Source organism: Loxodonta africana, chromosome 18, assembly GCF_030014295.1.
Source record: "Loxodonta africana isolate mLoxAfr1 chromosome 18, mLoxAfr1.hap2, whole genome shotgun sequence".
Classification (NCBI taxonomy): domain Eukaryota; kingdom Metazoa; phylum Chordata; class Mammalia; order Proboscidea; family Elephantidae; genus Loxodonta; species Loxodonta africana.
In genome coordinates, this window is record NC_087359.1 from 47015628 (window position 1) to 47033583 (window position 17956).

General features: G+C 53.8%; 1 protein-coding gene across 2 annotated transcripts in view; it reads right to left on the minus strand.

The window, feature by feature from the left end:
- The window catches only part of CUEDC1 (CUE domain containing 1), a 97174-nt gene that overhangs the window by 8903 nt on the left and 70315 nt on the right, over positions 1-17956 (minus strand). For both annotated transcript variants that reach the window (XM_064271286.1, XM_064271287.1), the window contains exons 3-9: positions 15223-15855; positions 10523-10650; positions 4957-5080; positions 4054-4249; positions 3023-3106; positions 1089-1160; positions 111-204 (exon numbers count right to left, since the gene is read on the minus strand). In XM_064271286.1, the coding sequence (XP_064127356.1) occupies positions 111-204; positions 1089-1160; positions 3023-3106; positions 4054-4249; positions 4957-5080; positions 10523-10650; positions 15223-15558 (1034 nt within the window). In that variant the 5' untranslated portion in view covers positions 15559-15855. The remainder of the gene's footprint in view (positions 1-110; positions 205-1088; positions 1161-3022; positions 3107-4053; positions 4250-4956; positions 5081-10522; positions 10651-15222; positions 15856-17956) is intronic.

Consider the following 17956-nt stretch of genomic DNA (forward strand, 5'->3'; position numbering starts at 1 on the left):
AAAAAGGAAAAGCTGTGGGACAACTTCAGAACCTACGGAAGGAGTACAGAAAGGGGTGTCGGTACCCTTAGCGTCCACCACCCCCACCAGCCCCAGGCTGGAAAGGATATGAATGATGCTTCAACAAGTGTTTCCTCTTCGACTTCCTCATCTTGGTCTTCTCCGAGAAGGCCCGGGCGAGTTCAAACAGCTTCCTCCGGGTGGCTGAGGGCAGACAGACCCATGAGCTGTTTTCTCAGTGTCCAGAGCATCAGGTGGGGACACCCCAGGTCTAAGGGAGGATGGAACAGGATGGGGCTACCCAGGTGGGTGCAGGTAAGACAGGCCAGTGTGGGACCCAGCAAGGAGGAGAGGCAGGAATGGAGGACGCTGGGCTACAGGCACAAGGCTGCCATCCAGTCTCCACCGACAGGGGCAGTAGAGGCCACCTGGAGCTGGTCCCAGGACTGAGGCAGCCCAAGATCCAGGCATTCTTTCCCAAACGAAGACAGACAGCGACGCATCTTGGCTTTCTCTTCCGTCGCCACCTCCCCCACCCCTCCCCATACCACCTTCAGAGTAGGTTCTGAGATTTCCTTGACTAACCGGAATCGCCTTGAAATGGAGCCTAGAGGAACTACAGTTTCATTCACACATGGTTGTGTGTTGGTGTGTGTGGGGGCAGGGGACGCTGGAAACTAAGGGTCGGGTATGTGCAAGGCTAGAAGGACTTTATCGGGGGAGGTCACCAACCCCACAGGCCACCTGCCTCAGCAGAAAGTGGGCTTAGCAAGAGCCTCCTCACAGTCAGACCCGGCCTAACCTCCTCAAGCCACAGAAGACGTGAACATTCAAAGGTGGGGTGGAGTGTGCGGCACACTATTTTTCTGCAGACAGCTGGCTCAGAAGGATTTAAAACTTAATTTGTATCCAGACTCAGCTGTAGAGGGAAGGGAGGTAGGAACCTGAGGGAGCCGGCCTGTGACTAACATGTCACCTCAGATCACCAAGAGTCAGCTGCATTTAAAATTCTGGGTGGCTCGCTCCCTCCCAAGGCCACAGGCCTGGTCTTAGAAGAGCTGGGGAAGGGGACATGAGACTGGACTCACATTTTCCCATGTGTTTCAACTTGTCCCTGAATAAGGCATCTTCAGACACAGCAGGGTTGGCTTCACTGGTTCCTGGAAGGGGAGACACTGCTGAGATCAGGGGAGCTTGGGTCTCTGACGGCAGGCTGGAGAGGGAGAGCACTGCCAAGCGGGGGAGGGGACCCAGGGCCATCCCCCAAGGGGACTAAATCAGACCTTTCCTTCCATTTGAGGAAGGAAGCAAAGAAAGGCTTCTTCGCCTAACCAGAAGGGCACTTAGAGCAAGAAGGGAACTCGGGGTAGGGGTGGGGAGCTCTAGGAGCACTTATTTCCCCTTCGGAGCCTGATGTAGTTGTCTGTGAAAACAGGGCAGTCCTGTGGTCTGCTGTGTGCTTGCTGAGAGTGGCCGCTTCTCTGCCCATCTCCACTCCAGTGACATCACGAAGGTAGCTTGAAATCACTCTTGGGGGGTGTATTTACACAAGAAAATCACCAAACCCCATAAACCAGGGCTTCCCCACACCCAGAGCCAGCAGTTACACTATCGCCAGCACACCCCGGCCTATGCGTGCTGCATGGTTGTGAGGGTCGAATAAGGCAATGGGAGTGCCTGGCACAGAGCAGTTCCCCAGTGCGGACTTCCTTCTCCTTCCTTCCAGGGTCAGTCTCTCCCTCCCAGACAGAGTTCCTGACTCCTTAGACAAGGAGTAGGAAGGAGAATGGGACTAGTCAAAAGTCACAACCCAGCCACCGCCCCGAATCTCCTCACTCACTCAGCACCCACTTGGGTGCTCTCACTGCCCCACGGAAGCCCCTGCTCTCCCTCCTGCAATTCGGCTCATCCTGAGTCACCTTGCCTGCTAAGTCCCCTTTGAGTCGTTTTGATCCATTTCAGCTAATGCGGGTATCAAGGACAAAAGGCTCTTGTTAAAACTCCCAGATGCCTGTCCGGGGTGGGGGTGGGGGCTAAGCTCCTGCCTGTTGCTTAGGAAATCAGTTCCTCAGGATTTTCTCTCAATGAGCTGGGATCAGCTGAGCTCCCCATCCTTCTGCTCCCCCACCTGCCCCCATCCCGCTGCAGGATGAAAAGTCCCTTCCAGGCAAAAGCTGGTAAGCCTTTCCCTGAAGCAGGCAGCTGGGGAGTGGGGGAACTGACCAGGGGTCACAATGCACACATACAGCTGCAGAGTCCGGGTGTCCAGTGTGGGGCTGGGCCTCCTGGGCCTCTCTGTCCCATGTCCTCAGCTCCAACTCGATCCTCTCGTACACTGCATCCCCACAGCACCGTGGCCACCCCCGAATCTCACCCAGTTGGTTAGGGCTCCTGCCTCTCACCACTGTATACCCAAAACTCACAATTCTCTCCCTTCAATACCTAGGGCGGGGCACATGGAGAGACTCCCAGTTACTGGATGAATGAATGAACAATCCCTTTCCAAATTAATCCTGCCCTTCCTCTTCATGCATTAACTATAATTAACAAGTGTTTGCTCAGCTTTGCTGGTTTGCTGTACCTGCTTCTTGGATGTGTGCCTCCTGCAGTCCCCAAAAGACCAGAAGCTCCCCCAGGGTGGAGACCACACCTTTCAGTCTCTCTGTACTCTGTGCCCCTGCCCCCTCCATGGGACATTATGTGGAGCACTGGTATCTCTAAGGAGTTCAGCCAACCTGTGCTAGCTGATGGCATCTGTGGGCTCATAAAGCCCAGCAGTGCTGAGGAAGCTTAAACTCAGGGCTGCTGAGGAGGGGCCATCTGCCTTACTCCAGGGTAAGTGTAGAGGTGGGACAGAGCCCTCCCCTCCAGCCCTCACCCACAGTCTATTTTAGGGTAGAAAAGGGTTCCCCCCAATCCTCACCCGACCCCAAGCTCCAAATGTGCAAAGGGTAGGTGTGCCTCAAGCCCCTAGGCCCTTCTGGATGTCTGTGTGAAGCCTCTCCCAAGAAGGCAAGGTTACCTGGGGCAGGGGAAGGAGAGCCAAAGTCGTTCCCGACAACCACGCTGCTGGATTTGGATTTCTGGGACTCATATTTCAATCGATCTGGAAAAGGACCATATACCAGTCAGACAAGTTAGCTCCTGGGCTCTCAGGGGTACACTGGGCTGAGAATCAGGAGGTGGTTGGAGACCAAATCCCCAGAATCACAAACAAGTGCACCCCCAAAACATGCACGCATACACCCCCATCTGATTCTCAAAGAACCAGAGGTAACACAGAAACTATTGCCCTGACAAACTTCTGGAAGGTTAGAATGTCAGAATTAGAAGGACTCTGAGAGATCCATCATTTAAAAGGAAAGGCCCTTGCTGCAGAGCCGGGACCAGCCCTGGACCTCCTCCCTTTTGCCCAGCATTCTCCCCGCACACCTTGTTCCTCCCTAATGACACACACAGTTACGGTGACATACACACTCTCACACTGACCCTCACAGCTCCAGACAGACCTCCCAGAGCCCTCTCCCTGTACCCCACCTCCAAGCACACACCCATCCTGAAAGGCAGCCAGGCTGGGGAGTAGAGTCTCTGGCCCAAAGACAACCAAATACCTAAAAACTCAAGAGCCCCTGCTCTACTCGGGGAGCCCATTCCCTCTGGCACCCGTGGCCCCAGTGACTCTGTCCCCGGAGCTCCAGATACATCATGTCTGCCCTGGTGGCTGGCGCTCTGCAAGGAGAAGCAGTGCTCTCTTAACCCAGGGCCAAGGCCAGTGCCTGGCACAGAACAAATGTGCAGAAGGGAAGGAGAAGGCAAAGGAGGTGCAGCCCTCTTCTCCTGAGTCCCTGGGGAGGAAGAAGCAGTGGCTGGTGAACCATGCCCCCCTTAGCAGAATTCCAGGGCTCCCACAAGGATGACTTGGTGCAGGGTATGTCTTGTCAGGACAGAGTGGCTGGCACCCTTGGCCTCTCCTGAGCCCTCAGGCTAAAACCAACATCAACACCCTCCCGCAGCCCTGAAGAAGCGGCTACAGCGTCATAGAGGATGCACCACCTCTCTCCAGGGCGAGAAGGAAGTCACGGTTGCGCTGCAGCTCCTTCATGAACTCCTCGTTCTGTAGGAAGAGTGCGATCCTCTCGTCCTCCAGGTACTGCTTCCAGCGGCTGTCCTGGTCTCGGGTCCCCACTCCAGCCCCTGCGAGGGGAGGGCCTCCCTCGCCGCTCATGGGCTTGGGGCCCCCGGGGTTACCCTAAGGAAGAAAGCAGGCTTGGGCACAAGTTGCACAAACATTTATGCACATCGGGGTGTACACAAGTCCCTTCCCAGGATCCCGCCACCCCCGCCCTGGGGCCTGCATCTCCTACTGGGACCTAGTCATCAACCAAAACCCAATATAAAGGGTCAGAGTCTCTACTGAGGAAGCAGCCAGGGCTTACAAACCATTTTCCTCCTCACCTTGGACCACTGCATCCCTTCATCTACACTCTGACTAGTTCTGAAAAGTTATTTGCAAACTGCTCAATAGCCTACAGGTGGATTCCTTGCACCAGCTGCCTCTTGGTGAAACACACCCTCCCCCCCGCCGGGGCACCTTAAGACATGCCAACATCTGGGGAGAAGCTGCCTATGCCTTTCCGGGGGGAGGGAAAGGAGGTGCCCTTCTGCCACTGGCTACCCTATGCCTCTCCCCTTCTAGCCTGGGGTGGTGGCTGCAACTAGAGACCCCTCAGAGCTGTCACCTTCTCTAGGTGGAACAAGAAACCAGCCCCAGCCAGGAAGTGAGGTTTTCAGTTCACTGTTCTTTCCCTACAAACACAGGGCAACAGATATAGCTCAGCCTGGGCTTCAAAATCAGGAAGTGCAACTGGCTGGCACAAATTGCATTGGCCTCAGATGGCAAAACAGAGATGAGGGACTGGCAGGTGAGTGGGGAAGGTGGGGAACAGTCCCCATTACCTGTATGCTGTCCAGCTGCTGGGGCAGGATGCGGAGAAAGTCATCAGGTAGGTTGCCCAGCAGTGGTGGGTTCCAGTTCCGATAGCGCCTCTGGCTTGAAGGGGGGCTGGGGCTCACATCAATCCTGGGGGGTGGGGGGCAGTGACGAAGAAGGAGCAGTCAGGCCGCAACACAGGTCTCCCAGCCCATCATGCCAGGTCCTAAGGCAGATGGCATCCCGCTCCGTTTGAGCTGCTGCTCAGAAACTTTCCCCGCCCCCACTGCCTCCAGGGCAAAGGCCTAGCACTTCCTCTCACTGTGGGAAACTCTTCCTAAACAGGCCTCTGACAACTCCCAGGCTCAGCTCTTCTATTCTGGCTTGGACTCACTGCTCTCCCATTTCTCAGCCCAGGTCTCTAGGTCTAGAGAACTCCATTCGTGGGCCAATGCGGAGGTTGTGGATTTTGAGTTAGATGTTTATGAACATCTTCTAAGGACAGCAAGGAGCATATCCTCTGTTCATGTCCCTAGCATCTAGCTCGTGGCTGCTGAGTGACAGGTGTGGGCCAAATGAATGGATGCATAAACCACCAAGAGCCCAGCCTGCCAGCATGTTGGTTTGCTGGAGCTGCAGAGGGGGAGGTGTGGGAGATAGGGACACTTGGATCTTCCAGAGGTTACTGGCACCAAGGAAGTCCACTGGGAGAGTAGAGCAGCTCTGGGTTTCAGTTCTAGTTCAGCCACAGCCAGCAGAGTGGTCTTGGGTGAGAGACCCTTCTCCCCTCTGGGGCTGCTTCCCTCATCTAGAAATTGTCATCTCCCTCCCAAGGTCCTCGGGAGCCCCTCACGAGACTGAACTTGATTCTTAAAAGTCATAGGGAGACGTGACAGCGGAAAGGGTTCTCGTTCCGATTTCTTTGACAAGGGGCACTGAGGTGCTGCTCTTCATTGGCAAGGTGACCTGCAGTAGGCCGCCTCTGCGGAGGTCACAGCGCAGCCCCGGGAGGAGAGGAACTGGCTGGGTGGCATACACCCTCCCTGACCCCCAGGTCTCCGCCCTGCCCTCCAGGGCAGCCTGGCCGGCCAAGGGCTCCCCACAGGGCCTGGGCAGCCTGCAGCGTGGCAACCGCAGGACACGTGTTCTGCTGAATCAGGGAAATGACACACAGAGGCAGCCGAGGCCCTCGGCGGTGGGGCCGCTCCCGCTCTGGGCCTGGCTTTGATTTGGTCTCCAGCTCCAGGAATCCCGCCCGCCCCCTCACTGGAGGGGAGCTTTTCCGGGCTGCCGCTGACTGTGGAAATAACTTCCTTTCCTTTTCTATTTTAGGCTGGTGGCCCGGGCGGGGGCGAGGGGGAGGGGCGGGCGGCAGCAGACGGGATAACAAGCTGCTAAGTGCTCGGTAGGAGATCGGCTCTGCGCAGGCTGGAGCCAGGGGAACCCCAGTACCGCAGGCCTCCTCCGCCCTCGCCCTGCAGACGGGAGCGGCAGAGCTCCCACTCCAACCTGATTTCCCACTCCTAGGCCAGATGTCTTTCTGTAGCACCATGCCGCCTTCTGTCACTGTTGGAGGGCTCGTTTTTTTCCCCCAGGACCCCAGAGGCGGGGGAGATGACGCCCCATCTCTCAAAGACCCGCAGGCCACCTCTGGCTACAGCAAGGAGAAGTCCTCTCCAGCGTCACCATTCTTCCTTGGGCCTAGTGTCTTCAGCGGGGACATGGGTGCTCACCTCCAATCAACCACACTGGGAAGGCAGCCAGGGAGAGACTATGGAGTTGCATTTGGCCGCCTCTAGCCACTCTGTCTGGAGCCCTGGTGGGGCAGTGGTTAAGAATTTGGCTGCTAACCAAAAGGTCGGCAGTTCAAATCCACCAACAGCTCCTTAGAAACCCTGTACGGCAGTTCTACTCTGTCCTATGGGGTCACTATAAGTCGGAATCGACTGGTTGGCAATGGGTTTGGTTTTTTTGGTCACTTTGTCCCTGGTAGCGGAGTGGTTAAGTACTTGCTGCTAACCAAACGGTCAGCAGTTCGAACCCACTAGTCGCTCCATGGGAGAAAGATGTGGCAGTCTGCTTCTGTAAAGCTTTACAGCCTTAGAAACCCTACATAGGGTTGCTGAGTCAGAATCCACTCTATGGCAATGGGCTTGGAGCCACTTTGTCTACCAAGAGAACAGCATGGGAACAGGAGGCTTCCCGGGTCCTCAGCCCAAGTCCCCTGGTGGCTTGGCTGTGATCCTGGAGGAAGACAGGCCCAGGAGCCCTTCTTGGCCCCTTGGCAGCAGCAGAGATGAGGTCAGTCTGCAGCTGTACAAGCGAGCCGGGGGGCCCTGAGCACAGGCAGCTCTGGCAACTCCATTGTGGTCAGAAAGGAATGTCAGAAATGAGCTGAGAGGCAAATAAAAAACTTCCAAGGCTGTAATTTCGACGGAAAAACAGCAGGCGGCCTGGAAGGAGGGGTCTCTTTGGGTTTCATTCAGGCCAACAGAAGGAAGGACAGGTTGGGGGAGGGGAAGGAGGGATACTGGGCAGGGAGGATCTCCTGGCTCTGAGTTGCTGCCCCTGGACCTTGAAACTACAACTTGGACCCCCATTTTACCTCCCTCCCCCCCAAGTTTACCCACAGAACTTCAGACCTGAGAAAGGTTTCAGAGGCAGACCTTCCAGGCAGGGCTTTTGGTAAAAAGTAGACGTTGAGGCCAAGGTGGGGCCAGGCCCTGACCTGGGGCACACAGGCAAAGTGTGCAAAGCTCTGGGCACTCCTGGCATGCTCACCTGGGATTGTTCCCAGTGCCTAGCAGGACACTGCCCAAGCTTCCCAACTCTGCCCTTCTGCAGTCACATAAGCACCTCAGTGACTGGGGGTGGCAGAAGGGGACCAGGCTATTCCTACCACTGCCCCCAACCCTATACCACCCCACTCAGCAGCCAGAGGGAGTTTCCTAAAATGTTAACCTGATCACCTCACTCTCCAGTTTAAATACCTTCGGTGGCTCCCCACTGCCCCCAGGATAAAGCTGAAGCTCCTCCAAGGGCCCACAAGCCTCCTCTCCCTTCCCCTCCCCATGAGCAGCCTCCCCCCAGCCATTCCACCCTTCCTGGAGTTCCCCAATGACTCCTTCTTTCTGGCCTCCAGGCCTTTGCACATGCTGTTCCCTTTTCCTGGAATGTCCTCCTGTTCTCTGCTTCACCAGACTAACCTCGGTATGTTCTTCAGGTCACGGCTGGGACATCAGGACCTGCAGGCAGCCTTTCCTAACCCCCACCCCCATGTCTGTGTGCCTCCCCCTTCCCCCGCCCCCCAGACTCTGATCTCCTTGGGGAACAAGGCAGTGCTGTATTCATCTTTGCATCACACACTTATTCAGCAACTGCATATTGCAGGTGACTCAATACATGATGGAAATAAATGTTGTGCATGGAGGGACTGAATGAGGCTGGGGGAGATGGCCTAGGGGGAGATCTGGGCCTTGCTGGACCATCCTGGGGCAGAGGGACATGTGCACAAGGGCTTGCCCTGCCTCTTCTAGACACTGGCCTCCAGGGAAAGCCTCACTCTTGGTCTCAATGTTCAATGTTAGAGATGAACTCAGAGTCCAGCCAGTCCAGCGAGGGGGCAAGAAGGAGCAGTAAGCACTGACTGCGGGTCTGGTCCACAATGGCACTGTGCTAAGTCCTCCACACAAGACATCTCATTCAATATTTACCACAATGCTATTACTCCTGTTCCACAGGAGTTAAGAAGGTTAAGTAATGAGCCAAAGGCCACCAGCAGAGGCCCCTGGAGAATCAGAAGTTAGGCAGCTAAGGGAGGTGGAGAGGGCAGCCCCTGTCTGACTTCAAAACTCATGTTCCCTTCCCTGCATCCACCCCCAGCCCAGCAAAGCCATTTCTACGGTCAGGCCCCTGAGGCTCAGGCAAGGGCAGGAACTTGTCTGAAGTCCACAGGGTCTGAATGGGGCCTTCTGAACCTAAGTCTGGTGCTAAGGTCTGCCTGTCTCCTACCGCTCGGGCTCCCCTCACTGGGTTGCACTGCCCCGGGCCCCCCAGCCCTACCCTATTCACAGCAGGCCGAGTACCAAGCCAGAGTAGGGAAGGGAGGACGTGACCAGGGCATCCACACCAGGTTTACCCTGGGATTCTCTCTTATGGCCTCAGTTTGCCCTTCTGAAAAACAGATAGAATCACTCTGCCTTACAAAAACTGAATCCTTTGCAAAAGTATCTTAGGATGTTAAGAGAAAAGTCAAAGGAAAACCATTTAATCCCAGGCTGCAAGACCTGCCAAAGCCTCACCCAGACCTACCCACTTCCTCCCCGCTCCCACCCTGGTATAGCCTGCCATCTCCTGGTACTGCTTATGATAAAGGAGGGACCCTGGCTATGTTCAAAACCTGATGGAAAACACTGCTCCCCCTCCCCCTGAACTTTCTTAGCACTCTCTCAGTTCCCCAGGCTGCAATCACAGAGAATTTTCTCATTAGGGAGGTGACAGGACACAGCAGCCAAGGGCACTAGCCACAGTAACTGTGTAGGCCTGGGGATGTTATGAAATCTCTCTGAAGCTCAGTTTCCTCATCTGTAAGATAGTGATGATGACAACAGTGCCTACCTCACAGGTTGTTAGATGGTTCCAAGTCGATGGTAAGGTAAAGAACCTTGTCAGTTTCTGGAATTGGAAGGGTGTTGAGTAAATGGTAGCTGTTATTACTACCTATACCTGTATGATAACAAGAGTTCACCACCACCACCGCTCTGGGGCTCCCGAGAGCCCCAGATGGGAGGATTCACTAAGGGAAGTCCCCTGTCCTGTCATCTTTTCTCAATCTTCACCACCCCAGGCCTGAGTCATTCTAAGGAACAGCGGCTCTAGGACCAAGAGGCAATCCCTGGGCTCCACCATAAACACGGAGTCCAGAAAAACAAGCCACCTCAGAGACCCCTGAGACACTGTTGGTAGCCAGTTTCATTTTAATCTTCCAAATTACAGAGTCTCCAGGGACCTACTAGACTTCTCTCCTGCCTCCAGTTATCAAACCATCCCAGAAAAAGAAACTTCTTCCCACTGCTTAAAAATCTCCCACAACATCCCTAACGCGATATGGCCAACAGATTTCTATTCCATTGATTGCTGATGTATGTCTGGGAGTGCTGTATTGAGAAGGATTCTGAGGTCTCACCTTGACTCAGCAGGAAAGAGCTCAGTGATCAATTAATAATATCTGCCATGGGCTTGAGAAGGAAAACGTCAGTATACATTCCATGCTTTTGTCATTCCCGCTCTGACATCTCACTTGACAAAAGTTCCCAGAAAGCAGAGCCTGAGCCTTATTTAACTGTCACGTATGGTGTTCAGCACAGCACTTAGCCCACAGTAGGAATTTAGTAAATGTTTGCTCTTGTAATCCTTACATTCTGAAAGTTCTCTTTGGTGTCTAGCTGAAATGTCTCTTGCTTCGGTAGAGGCCTGTTTTTGGTGGAATAGCATACTGTGGGGTCCAGCCAAGTTCCCAGCTGCGTTTGTACTTACGCTGCCCCAGATCCCCTTCCCCACCACCCTGTGCTCTGAGACGAGATGAATTCTCACCTTGGAGGTGGAGTAGGGGGAGCCAGAGGGTAAGACCTGTCGAACATGTGCATATGGTAGGCTGGTGGGGAGTACACTGGCGGGGGCTCTTCATCAGAGCTATCAGGCTCTAAAGTCCTTTCCAAGATCTAAATCAGAAGACAACAAAAAATATTAACAATAGTTCCTTGAATTTAAAGAACGTTCAGATAATACTGAGTATGGGCAAGGGTGTATAGCAAGGGAACTCTTGTGCACGTACTGGTGGCAGTGTAAACTGATACAACCACCATTCTGGGAAACTGTGTGGGCATATTTGCTAAAGCTAAACACATGGCTACCTGTGACCCTCCCTTAACTTCCAACATACTCAGCAGACATGAAAGTACATATCCCCAAAAGAATGCTCAGAGCAGCATTATCCATCTAAGTGAGGTTCAAACAGGCAAAACAAGTAACAAATACACACAACAGAAGTGGGAGCAGTGGGGACCTTTGTGGGGCTGGGTAAGGACGGGAAGAGGTACAAGGGGGACTCCAGGTTCTCATGATGTTGCTTCTTGATCTGGGTGCTGGTAACGTGGCTGCGTTCACTCTGTGAACAATCACTATGCGGCACCCTTCGGATTTGTATACTCTTCTATATGCGTGTTATTTTTTAATAAATAACTTTACTTAGGTTTTTGTTTGTTTTAAAGAAACCGCATTCAAACCCTCTCTCAAAGTACTTCCACATGTATCATCTCACCTTAGCCTCAAACAACCCGGTGAGGCAGGATATGGATCATTATACCCATTTTACAGATAAAGAAACTGAGTGACATGGCAAAAGCCATACCCTGTTTTTAAAATCAGGTCTTCAACTTGATCCATGGTCCCCTGACTCCCCAGCAAGGGTCCCTCCTTCAGACACACTGCCTGCACACCCAGGTTGGATTTTCAGGGCAGGCAGTGGCAAGGAGGATGCCCAGGAAGTCTGCTCTCCCTCCCGACTCCTCTCTTCATCTGAGAGCCAGGAAGGGGAGTTGGGAGAGGCCAATGGCTGGGCAAAGGCAGGTGTTCTTGCTACCTGGACTGACCTAGATCCTTCCCCAGAGGTCCACAGAGGAGCCTGGGGCAGGAAGCAGCCACTGACCAGGAGATCCTCATACCACATGCCCCAAGCAGCCCCTTGCTCCTCCCCTTTCATCCCCTCCCCACAGCTGCTTCTATTGCCTCCAAAACCAGAGAACATGGCTGGGCCCTCAGAGGGTCCTCAGGATCAAAGGGCTCAGAGGCTACGAGGCAGCCCTAGAGTCACCAGGCCTCACGTTTGGATCCCAAGTGCATCTGCAGAAGTCACTGCTAAAGCTATCTCTGGTTCCACCTCTGCAGGCCTGGGCTGGCACAGGCTATGCCAGCACACCTCTGTCCTGAGCCCAGCCCTGCCTAGGCACACAGGGACGCACAGGGCCTCCCTGACGAGAGGATGGATGAGCACACAGAATTGTGGACACCACCCCCCCCACACACAAACACGCCCATGCTCTGTGCACACACAGCCAGCCCAGCCTAAGGAGGCCTCCTGCCCTGGAATGCTCTAACGTTCCTTCCTTTGAGGCAGAAAGTATTCAAACAGATGCTTCTGCAGGAAAAGAAGTATGTGGCTGTTTGCAGGCCATTGCTCTGCTTACCCCAAATTTCCACAGGAGGAAAACCAGGCAGAGAGAGACCGCTGGAAGTGCTGTTCCAGTTAAGTGATGTGCCTCTGGTGTCTGGCACAGTGCCAGCACAGGAGAGGGGCTCACAAGAAGTTGCTGCTGTGTCCCCCAGCGCACACTCCCCACTTCCTGGCCCCCTCTGCTCTGAGGGACAGGTTTCAGGCTGTGGCATGGGGGCCAACTCCTGGAGACTGCCCTCTCCTCTCTCCATGGCTGACCTAGCCTGTTCCCACTGAGGTTGGTCTGAGGGAGATGGGTGAGGAGAGGAGCTCAACAGGACTGGTTCCCAGAAGAAAGCTGCTGAAGGGTTTCCTCTGACCTCCACCCCTCCACAGCCACACTAGAAGGCCTTTCCCCTCTTAGCTGCTCCAGCTCGTCTGTGCAGCCTCCTGGGGCTGCAGCAACCAGACGTTCAGCAGAGGCTCCTGGACCAGACTGGGAAACGCCAAGGCAGCAGGCGGTGGGCCAGGCACGCTCTGGAATGAAAGGCTGATCCCGCGTCTCCAGGGAGAGTAACCCCAGCCACATCTCTGGCCTCCCCTGCCCCGCCTCCCCACCCTCACCAGCCACAGTGCGGTTGTTCTTCTGGTTCTACAGGTGCTGAAGTTTTTGGTCCTGCGGCCTCCTGGCTTAACTCAGTGTGGGTGATGGATGCCTGCCAGGTGCTCTAGCGGGCAGGGCCTGGGCCATTTATCTGGCAGGAGATATTTCTCCATGTCAAGGATACCCCTCGGGCCAGACCACCATCCATCAGCCCCCAGTGAGGGGACTTTTTCCAGTCAGCAGTTATTGTCACTCCAGCTGTCGCTCACAAATTTTCCAGAGCACTTTCCTCTGGCTCAGGAATTGCCAGCCAATGAGCCTAGGCAGAGCTCCAAAGGTGGGGGGCTGGGGAACCAGCCAAGGGAGGGGAGGGGTGCAATCCAGAAAGCAAGACTCTTAGAAAAACAGAAGCACACACATGGCAGGCCTTCCTGGGGGATGGTGCCACAGACAAAGGAGGAAACATTATTCTACCTGCCAGACTGTTGGAATAAATGGAGACTGTAGAAAAGGCCAAGGTTGCAAAGACCTGTACCTTTCCAGCTCACACTTAAAGGATATATTTGCAAACACACACACACACACACACACACACTCTCTCTCTCTCTCTCTCAGCCCTACCCCTCTTTTCCAAAGTGGATCTGGGTTTTCCAACACTCCCTCCAGTGGGCTCATCCTGGCAGGTCAAAGGAGAAGTCTCCCAGAGAAAGAGACAGTAGAAAGCTGTGCAAAGACAGCAGCAGCATTTATTCATTCAACAAACATCTCCTGACTTCCTGCTGCTATGTACAGAAGCATCCTTGAGTGCTGCAGGCAACAGAGGGGTAAGCCAGACATCGCTGCCCTCACAGAGCTTCACCTCCACCTGAAGAGAGAAGTCCCAGGCAGCACCCACTAAAGGAGGGAGAGCAGTCAGCCCTGTCAGATGACTGACTGATGGAGAGTGACTACCTCTAGGGCTGTGCTGAGAAGGACTCTGAGTGTCAGTTTTCTCACTGTAAATGAAAATGATAATAATACCACCTCACAAAGTTTTTGGAAATTAGACACCACCAAAAAACCAAACCCATTCCCTTCGAGTCAGTTCCCACTCATAGTGTCCCCTACAGGACAGAGCAGAACTGCCCCCTAGGGTTTCCAAGGAGAGGCTGGTGGATTCGAACTGCTGACCTTTTGGTTAGCAGCCAAGCTCTTTAACCACTGAGTCACCAGGGCTCCAATATATGCAAAGCATTTAGGATAGTGGCCAGCACAGGATGGGACTCAATAAAAAGCAGAGTTAAATCCCACCTGCTGGGTCTTTCCATCTTGCCTATGGTTGCATGTCCAAGCACCCCGAAGGCAGTGACCCTCTCACAGACACTCTGTGTGCCTTGTCATACCTTCTGTACTCAGCACTGCAGGTATTACAGGGATGGGGGAGGGACAGCTACCTCCTCCCCACCCCCGGCAGGTGAACCTTGATGCATTGGTGGCCCCTCTCCCCTAGCCATGTCCCTGGAGAGAGGGGTGCAGGACTGCTTGAGTATCACTGACTCCCACCTCCATCACTCTGCAGTCATAAGGATTGAAGGGGCACATCTGACGCAACATCCCTTTCAGTAGCACCTTAGGGATATAGTCCCACTCATTTTCTCATCAGCTAGGCCAGTGGAACAAGGGGCAGACGGTGGCAAGGTTCAAACCTCCCTGTTTCCTCTCGCTCTAGGATCCTGACAAGATGGACCTGCTGCCACTTCTTCACCATGTCATGCTATGCTCCGCCTCCTAGCCTTCCAGTGAGCTGGCCTGTTTCCTGCGTATCCTCTCCTGCACTCCTCGCTCTTCTTGGGGTCTCCTCTGAGCCATCTCTCCCTCTGGGAAGCCTCCCCTTCTTCTCTGCTGCCTCTCCTTCACCCATCACCGCACTTACCATGCACGGCTGTCCCTGCCTGAGTCTTGCCTCTGTTCCTCACTGGACTGTAAGCTCTGTGAGGGGAGAAACTTGGTCAGACTTAGCTAATGTGCATACCCATAGCCAGGTTCAAAAAGAGCCTTCCTGAAAAACACAGGTTACAGGGTTCCAGACCTGGAAACTGAGATTCAGTATGGGATGGGACCCAAAAAAAACAAAACCAAATCTGTTGCCGTCAAGTCGATTCTGACTTACAGCAACCCTAAATGACAGAATAGAACTGCCCTAGAGGGGTTCCAAGGAGCAGCTGATGGATTCAAACTGCCGAAATTTTAGTTAGCAACCTTAGCTCTTAACCACTACACCACCAGGGTTTCCACAGCACTGTGCCTGGCATATCCCTAAGAAGGTGCTGTGTTTGTTGAATATATGCATGATTTCTGCCAATACAGTATGGCCACTGACTGGCTTGGGTAAAGTTTCCTTAAGAGAAATAAGGTTGCTTGCTAGTTAGAATCCAGGCAGGGGAATAACCCAGGTCCTCCAAGAGGTCTACACGGTTGTTCCAGCGCCTGGCGAACTACCTCCGGGGGGATGCTGTCCTCTGAATCTGAGCTGTCCTCATAGACGCTGCCACCACTCCCGTCCAGGTTCATCTGCAGCAGTTGGTCGATGGTGGCGTCCACAGCGCCGCTGTTGGCACGCAGCACGCACTCGATGATGTCGTAGTCCATGTTGGGGAACATGGTCTTGAAGTCGTCCATGGCCTGGTTGAACTCGAGCCTGCGCACCTGACGGGGGGGCCGGCTGTTGTTGAGCTCCTGTGCCGTGGGGGCCCCAGCGGTGCCCCCGCCGCCACGCGCCCCCCCGCCGCCGCCCCCACCACCGCCGCTGCTGCTCCGGCGGAACAGGCTGGTCATTTTGCGGAGCCGCTTGGGGAAAATGTTTCCAGCCAGCAGCGAGGTCCCTTTCCCCGGCTCCCTCCACTGTCAGGCCCTTGAGCAGCAGGCTCCAGATACTCCCTCCAGCAGCTCCCAGGCGTCTGAGGCAGCTGGGTGGGAATCCGTTCAAGAGGCTACACGTGTGGGCCCACAGGCTGCCCTTGAGGAGCGGTCCTCTCTGGGCGACGGCATCCAGGCCTGGGCCGAGTGAGGTCTGCACAGCCGGTCATCCACACCCCTGGGGCATCCTGGCACCAGCTGCACGGAGGGTCGCACCTAGAACCGATGGAGACAGAGTGAGGGGCAGAGGCAAAGAGATGAGTTCAGGTGAAGGGGTGGTTTTTAGGAAATTAGGGCAGGCAGGGGAGACCTCTACCACGCCAAGGTGAGAGTTGGTTCTTTTTGCTCTCTCCAGCTGCAATAATTAAACTGCCAGTTCTTTGCCAGCACAGGAGAGGTACCAGTTAGCAAGAGCTTACTGTGTGCCAGGCACCATCCCAAACACTCTGTGTGAGCTAACTCCTGACAACACTGTGAGGCAGCTGCTAGTATTCCCATTTTGCACATGGGAAAACTGAGGCATGAATGCTAAGGGGACAACCTGGGATTTGAACCCAGAGCCACTAGTCTCGACCACTACACATATTGCCAAGGATTCCTGAGAACTTGAATGGGGGGGTGGTCTGTACGGGGCAACATCCTGCCCCTCTGGTCTCCCACCCTTCCAGCCCCTGCTTCCCTCATCTCCCCACATCACTGCCCTAACATCATGGCTCTACTGTCAAGGGTGTTAACCTAGCACACTAATGCAGAGTTCCACCGGAAGAGTTTGGGGGATACAGAGAGGCAGGACTCCCCAGTGTCACCAGGAGCTTCTAGCCTGAGAGAGGAAATATATTTTCTACCCTTGAAGTACTCTGGGCTGATAGAGGAAGCCCAGTTCCCACTCAGGGAACTCATGTCAGGCCCTTAAAACTCTGTCCAGCCCCGGAGAAGCACCAGCCCAACAGAGGGAAACAGAGAGACTTGATGACATTGTCAATACTGCCAATCCCTGGAGTTCATTCACCTCACCCCCATGTCATACTGATGTTTTCATTAATTATACCAGAGATGCAGATTTGCTTTTATGTAACACTGCGTGGCCTTAATATTAAAACAAAATACCCTAGGGGTTTCTTCTGGACCCCCCTCTTCTCAAAGCTGTCTTCTGAAACCATATTCACCATAAACTCTGTTCTTATCTCAACCAAATCCAGTCCCCCTGCCCCAGCCAACCAGGATGCCATTCCCAGCCCTGGCACAGTGTGCCTGAGGAACCTGTATGGAAAGGTCTGGAAATCAAGCATGATTAGGGACCTAAATCTGTGATGCGAAGTTGCCAAGCCCACTCAGAAGCAGGCATGTAAATCACGGTGGAGGCAGCAGTTTTTGTTAGTGCAGAACTGAGAGCTGAGTGGGTCTAAAAACGTCAAGTTCTGGCTTTCTCATGCTTATCATCAGATTTACAGTAATTCTGTTAATTGTACAAAAGTCGCTGCTGTATCTTCCATCAAAAGAGACTCAAGTTTGAGGAAACAGGTGTAAACGTGTTTTCACTTTTCTAGGACCTGGGGTCATAACCTTAACAGCTGACATGGAAATGTTCATGTGAGCAAATCAACGTGATGCTCTTTCTTGCCAGGGCATGAGAAAGATGAGACTGTTCTTGTCAAACAGCTGATGGTGTGAGAAAGATGAGACCAGAGGGGCTTGGGGGTGCAGGAAGGTGCTGGGAGGGACTCTCCCTCACATGGGGTTCAGAAGACCCATCACTGCCAATGGTTCCTTCCCTCTGTCACTTTAGGCCAGTCCCCTCAGTTCTAAAATGGTACCTCATATTCCACCCCCAGTAGCTTCAAGCATCTGCCTAGTCCCAGCGAAGTAGGCTTTATGTGAGAATGTGAAACCAGAAAGCACATGGGCCCGGTCTAGCCTCCAGACCCTGATGTTACAAAATTATAATCCCCTCCCACCCCCAAGGAAACCTGCTAACATTCTTGTGTGTGTGTGTGTGTGTGTATATACGTCTAGATACTTTTTTCTGTGCATATGCTATCAAATTTATGAATTTTTTTACTGAAATGTGACCAAACCATAAATTCTACTATACAACTTGTTTTCCCCACTTGATACTACCTTGTGGTCACCTTTCCATGTCAGAACATACAGATCTACTTCACCATTGTTAATACTGAGTAGTACTCTGGTGTCTGGGGGAAGCATGATTGATTATTCAACTCCCTCCATCCCATCTCTTTCCGGATGAGCAAGTCACAGCCCAGAGAAGCCAAAGCCACTTCACAAGGAGACAGAGGGGCCACCTCAAATGATCCTT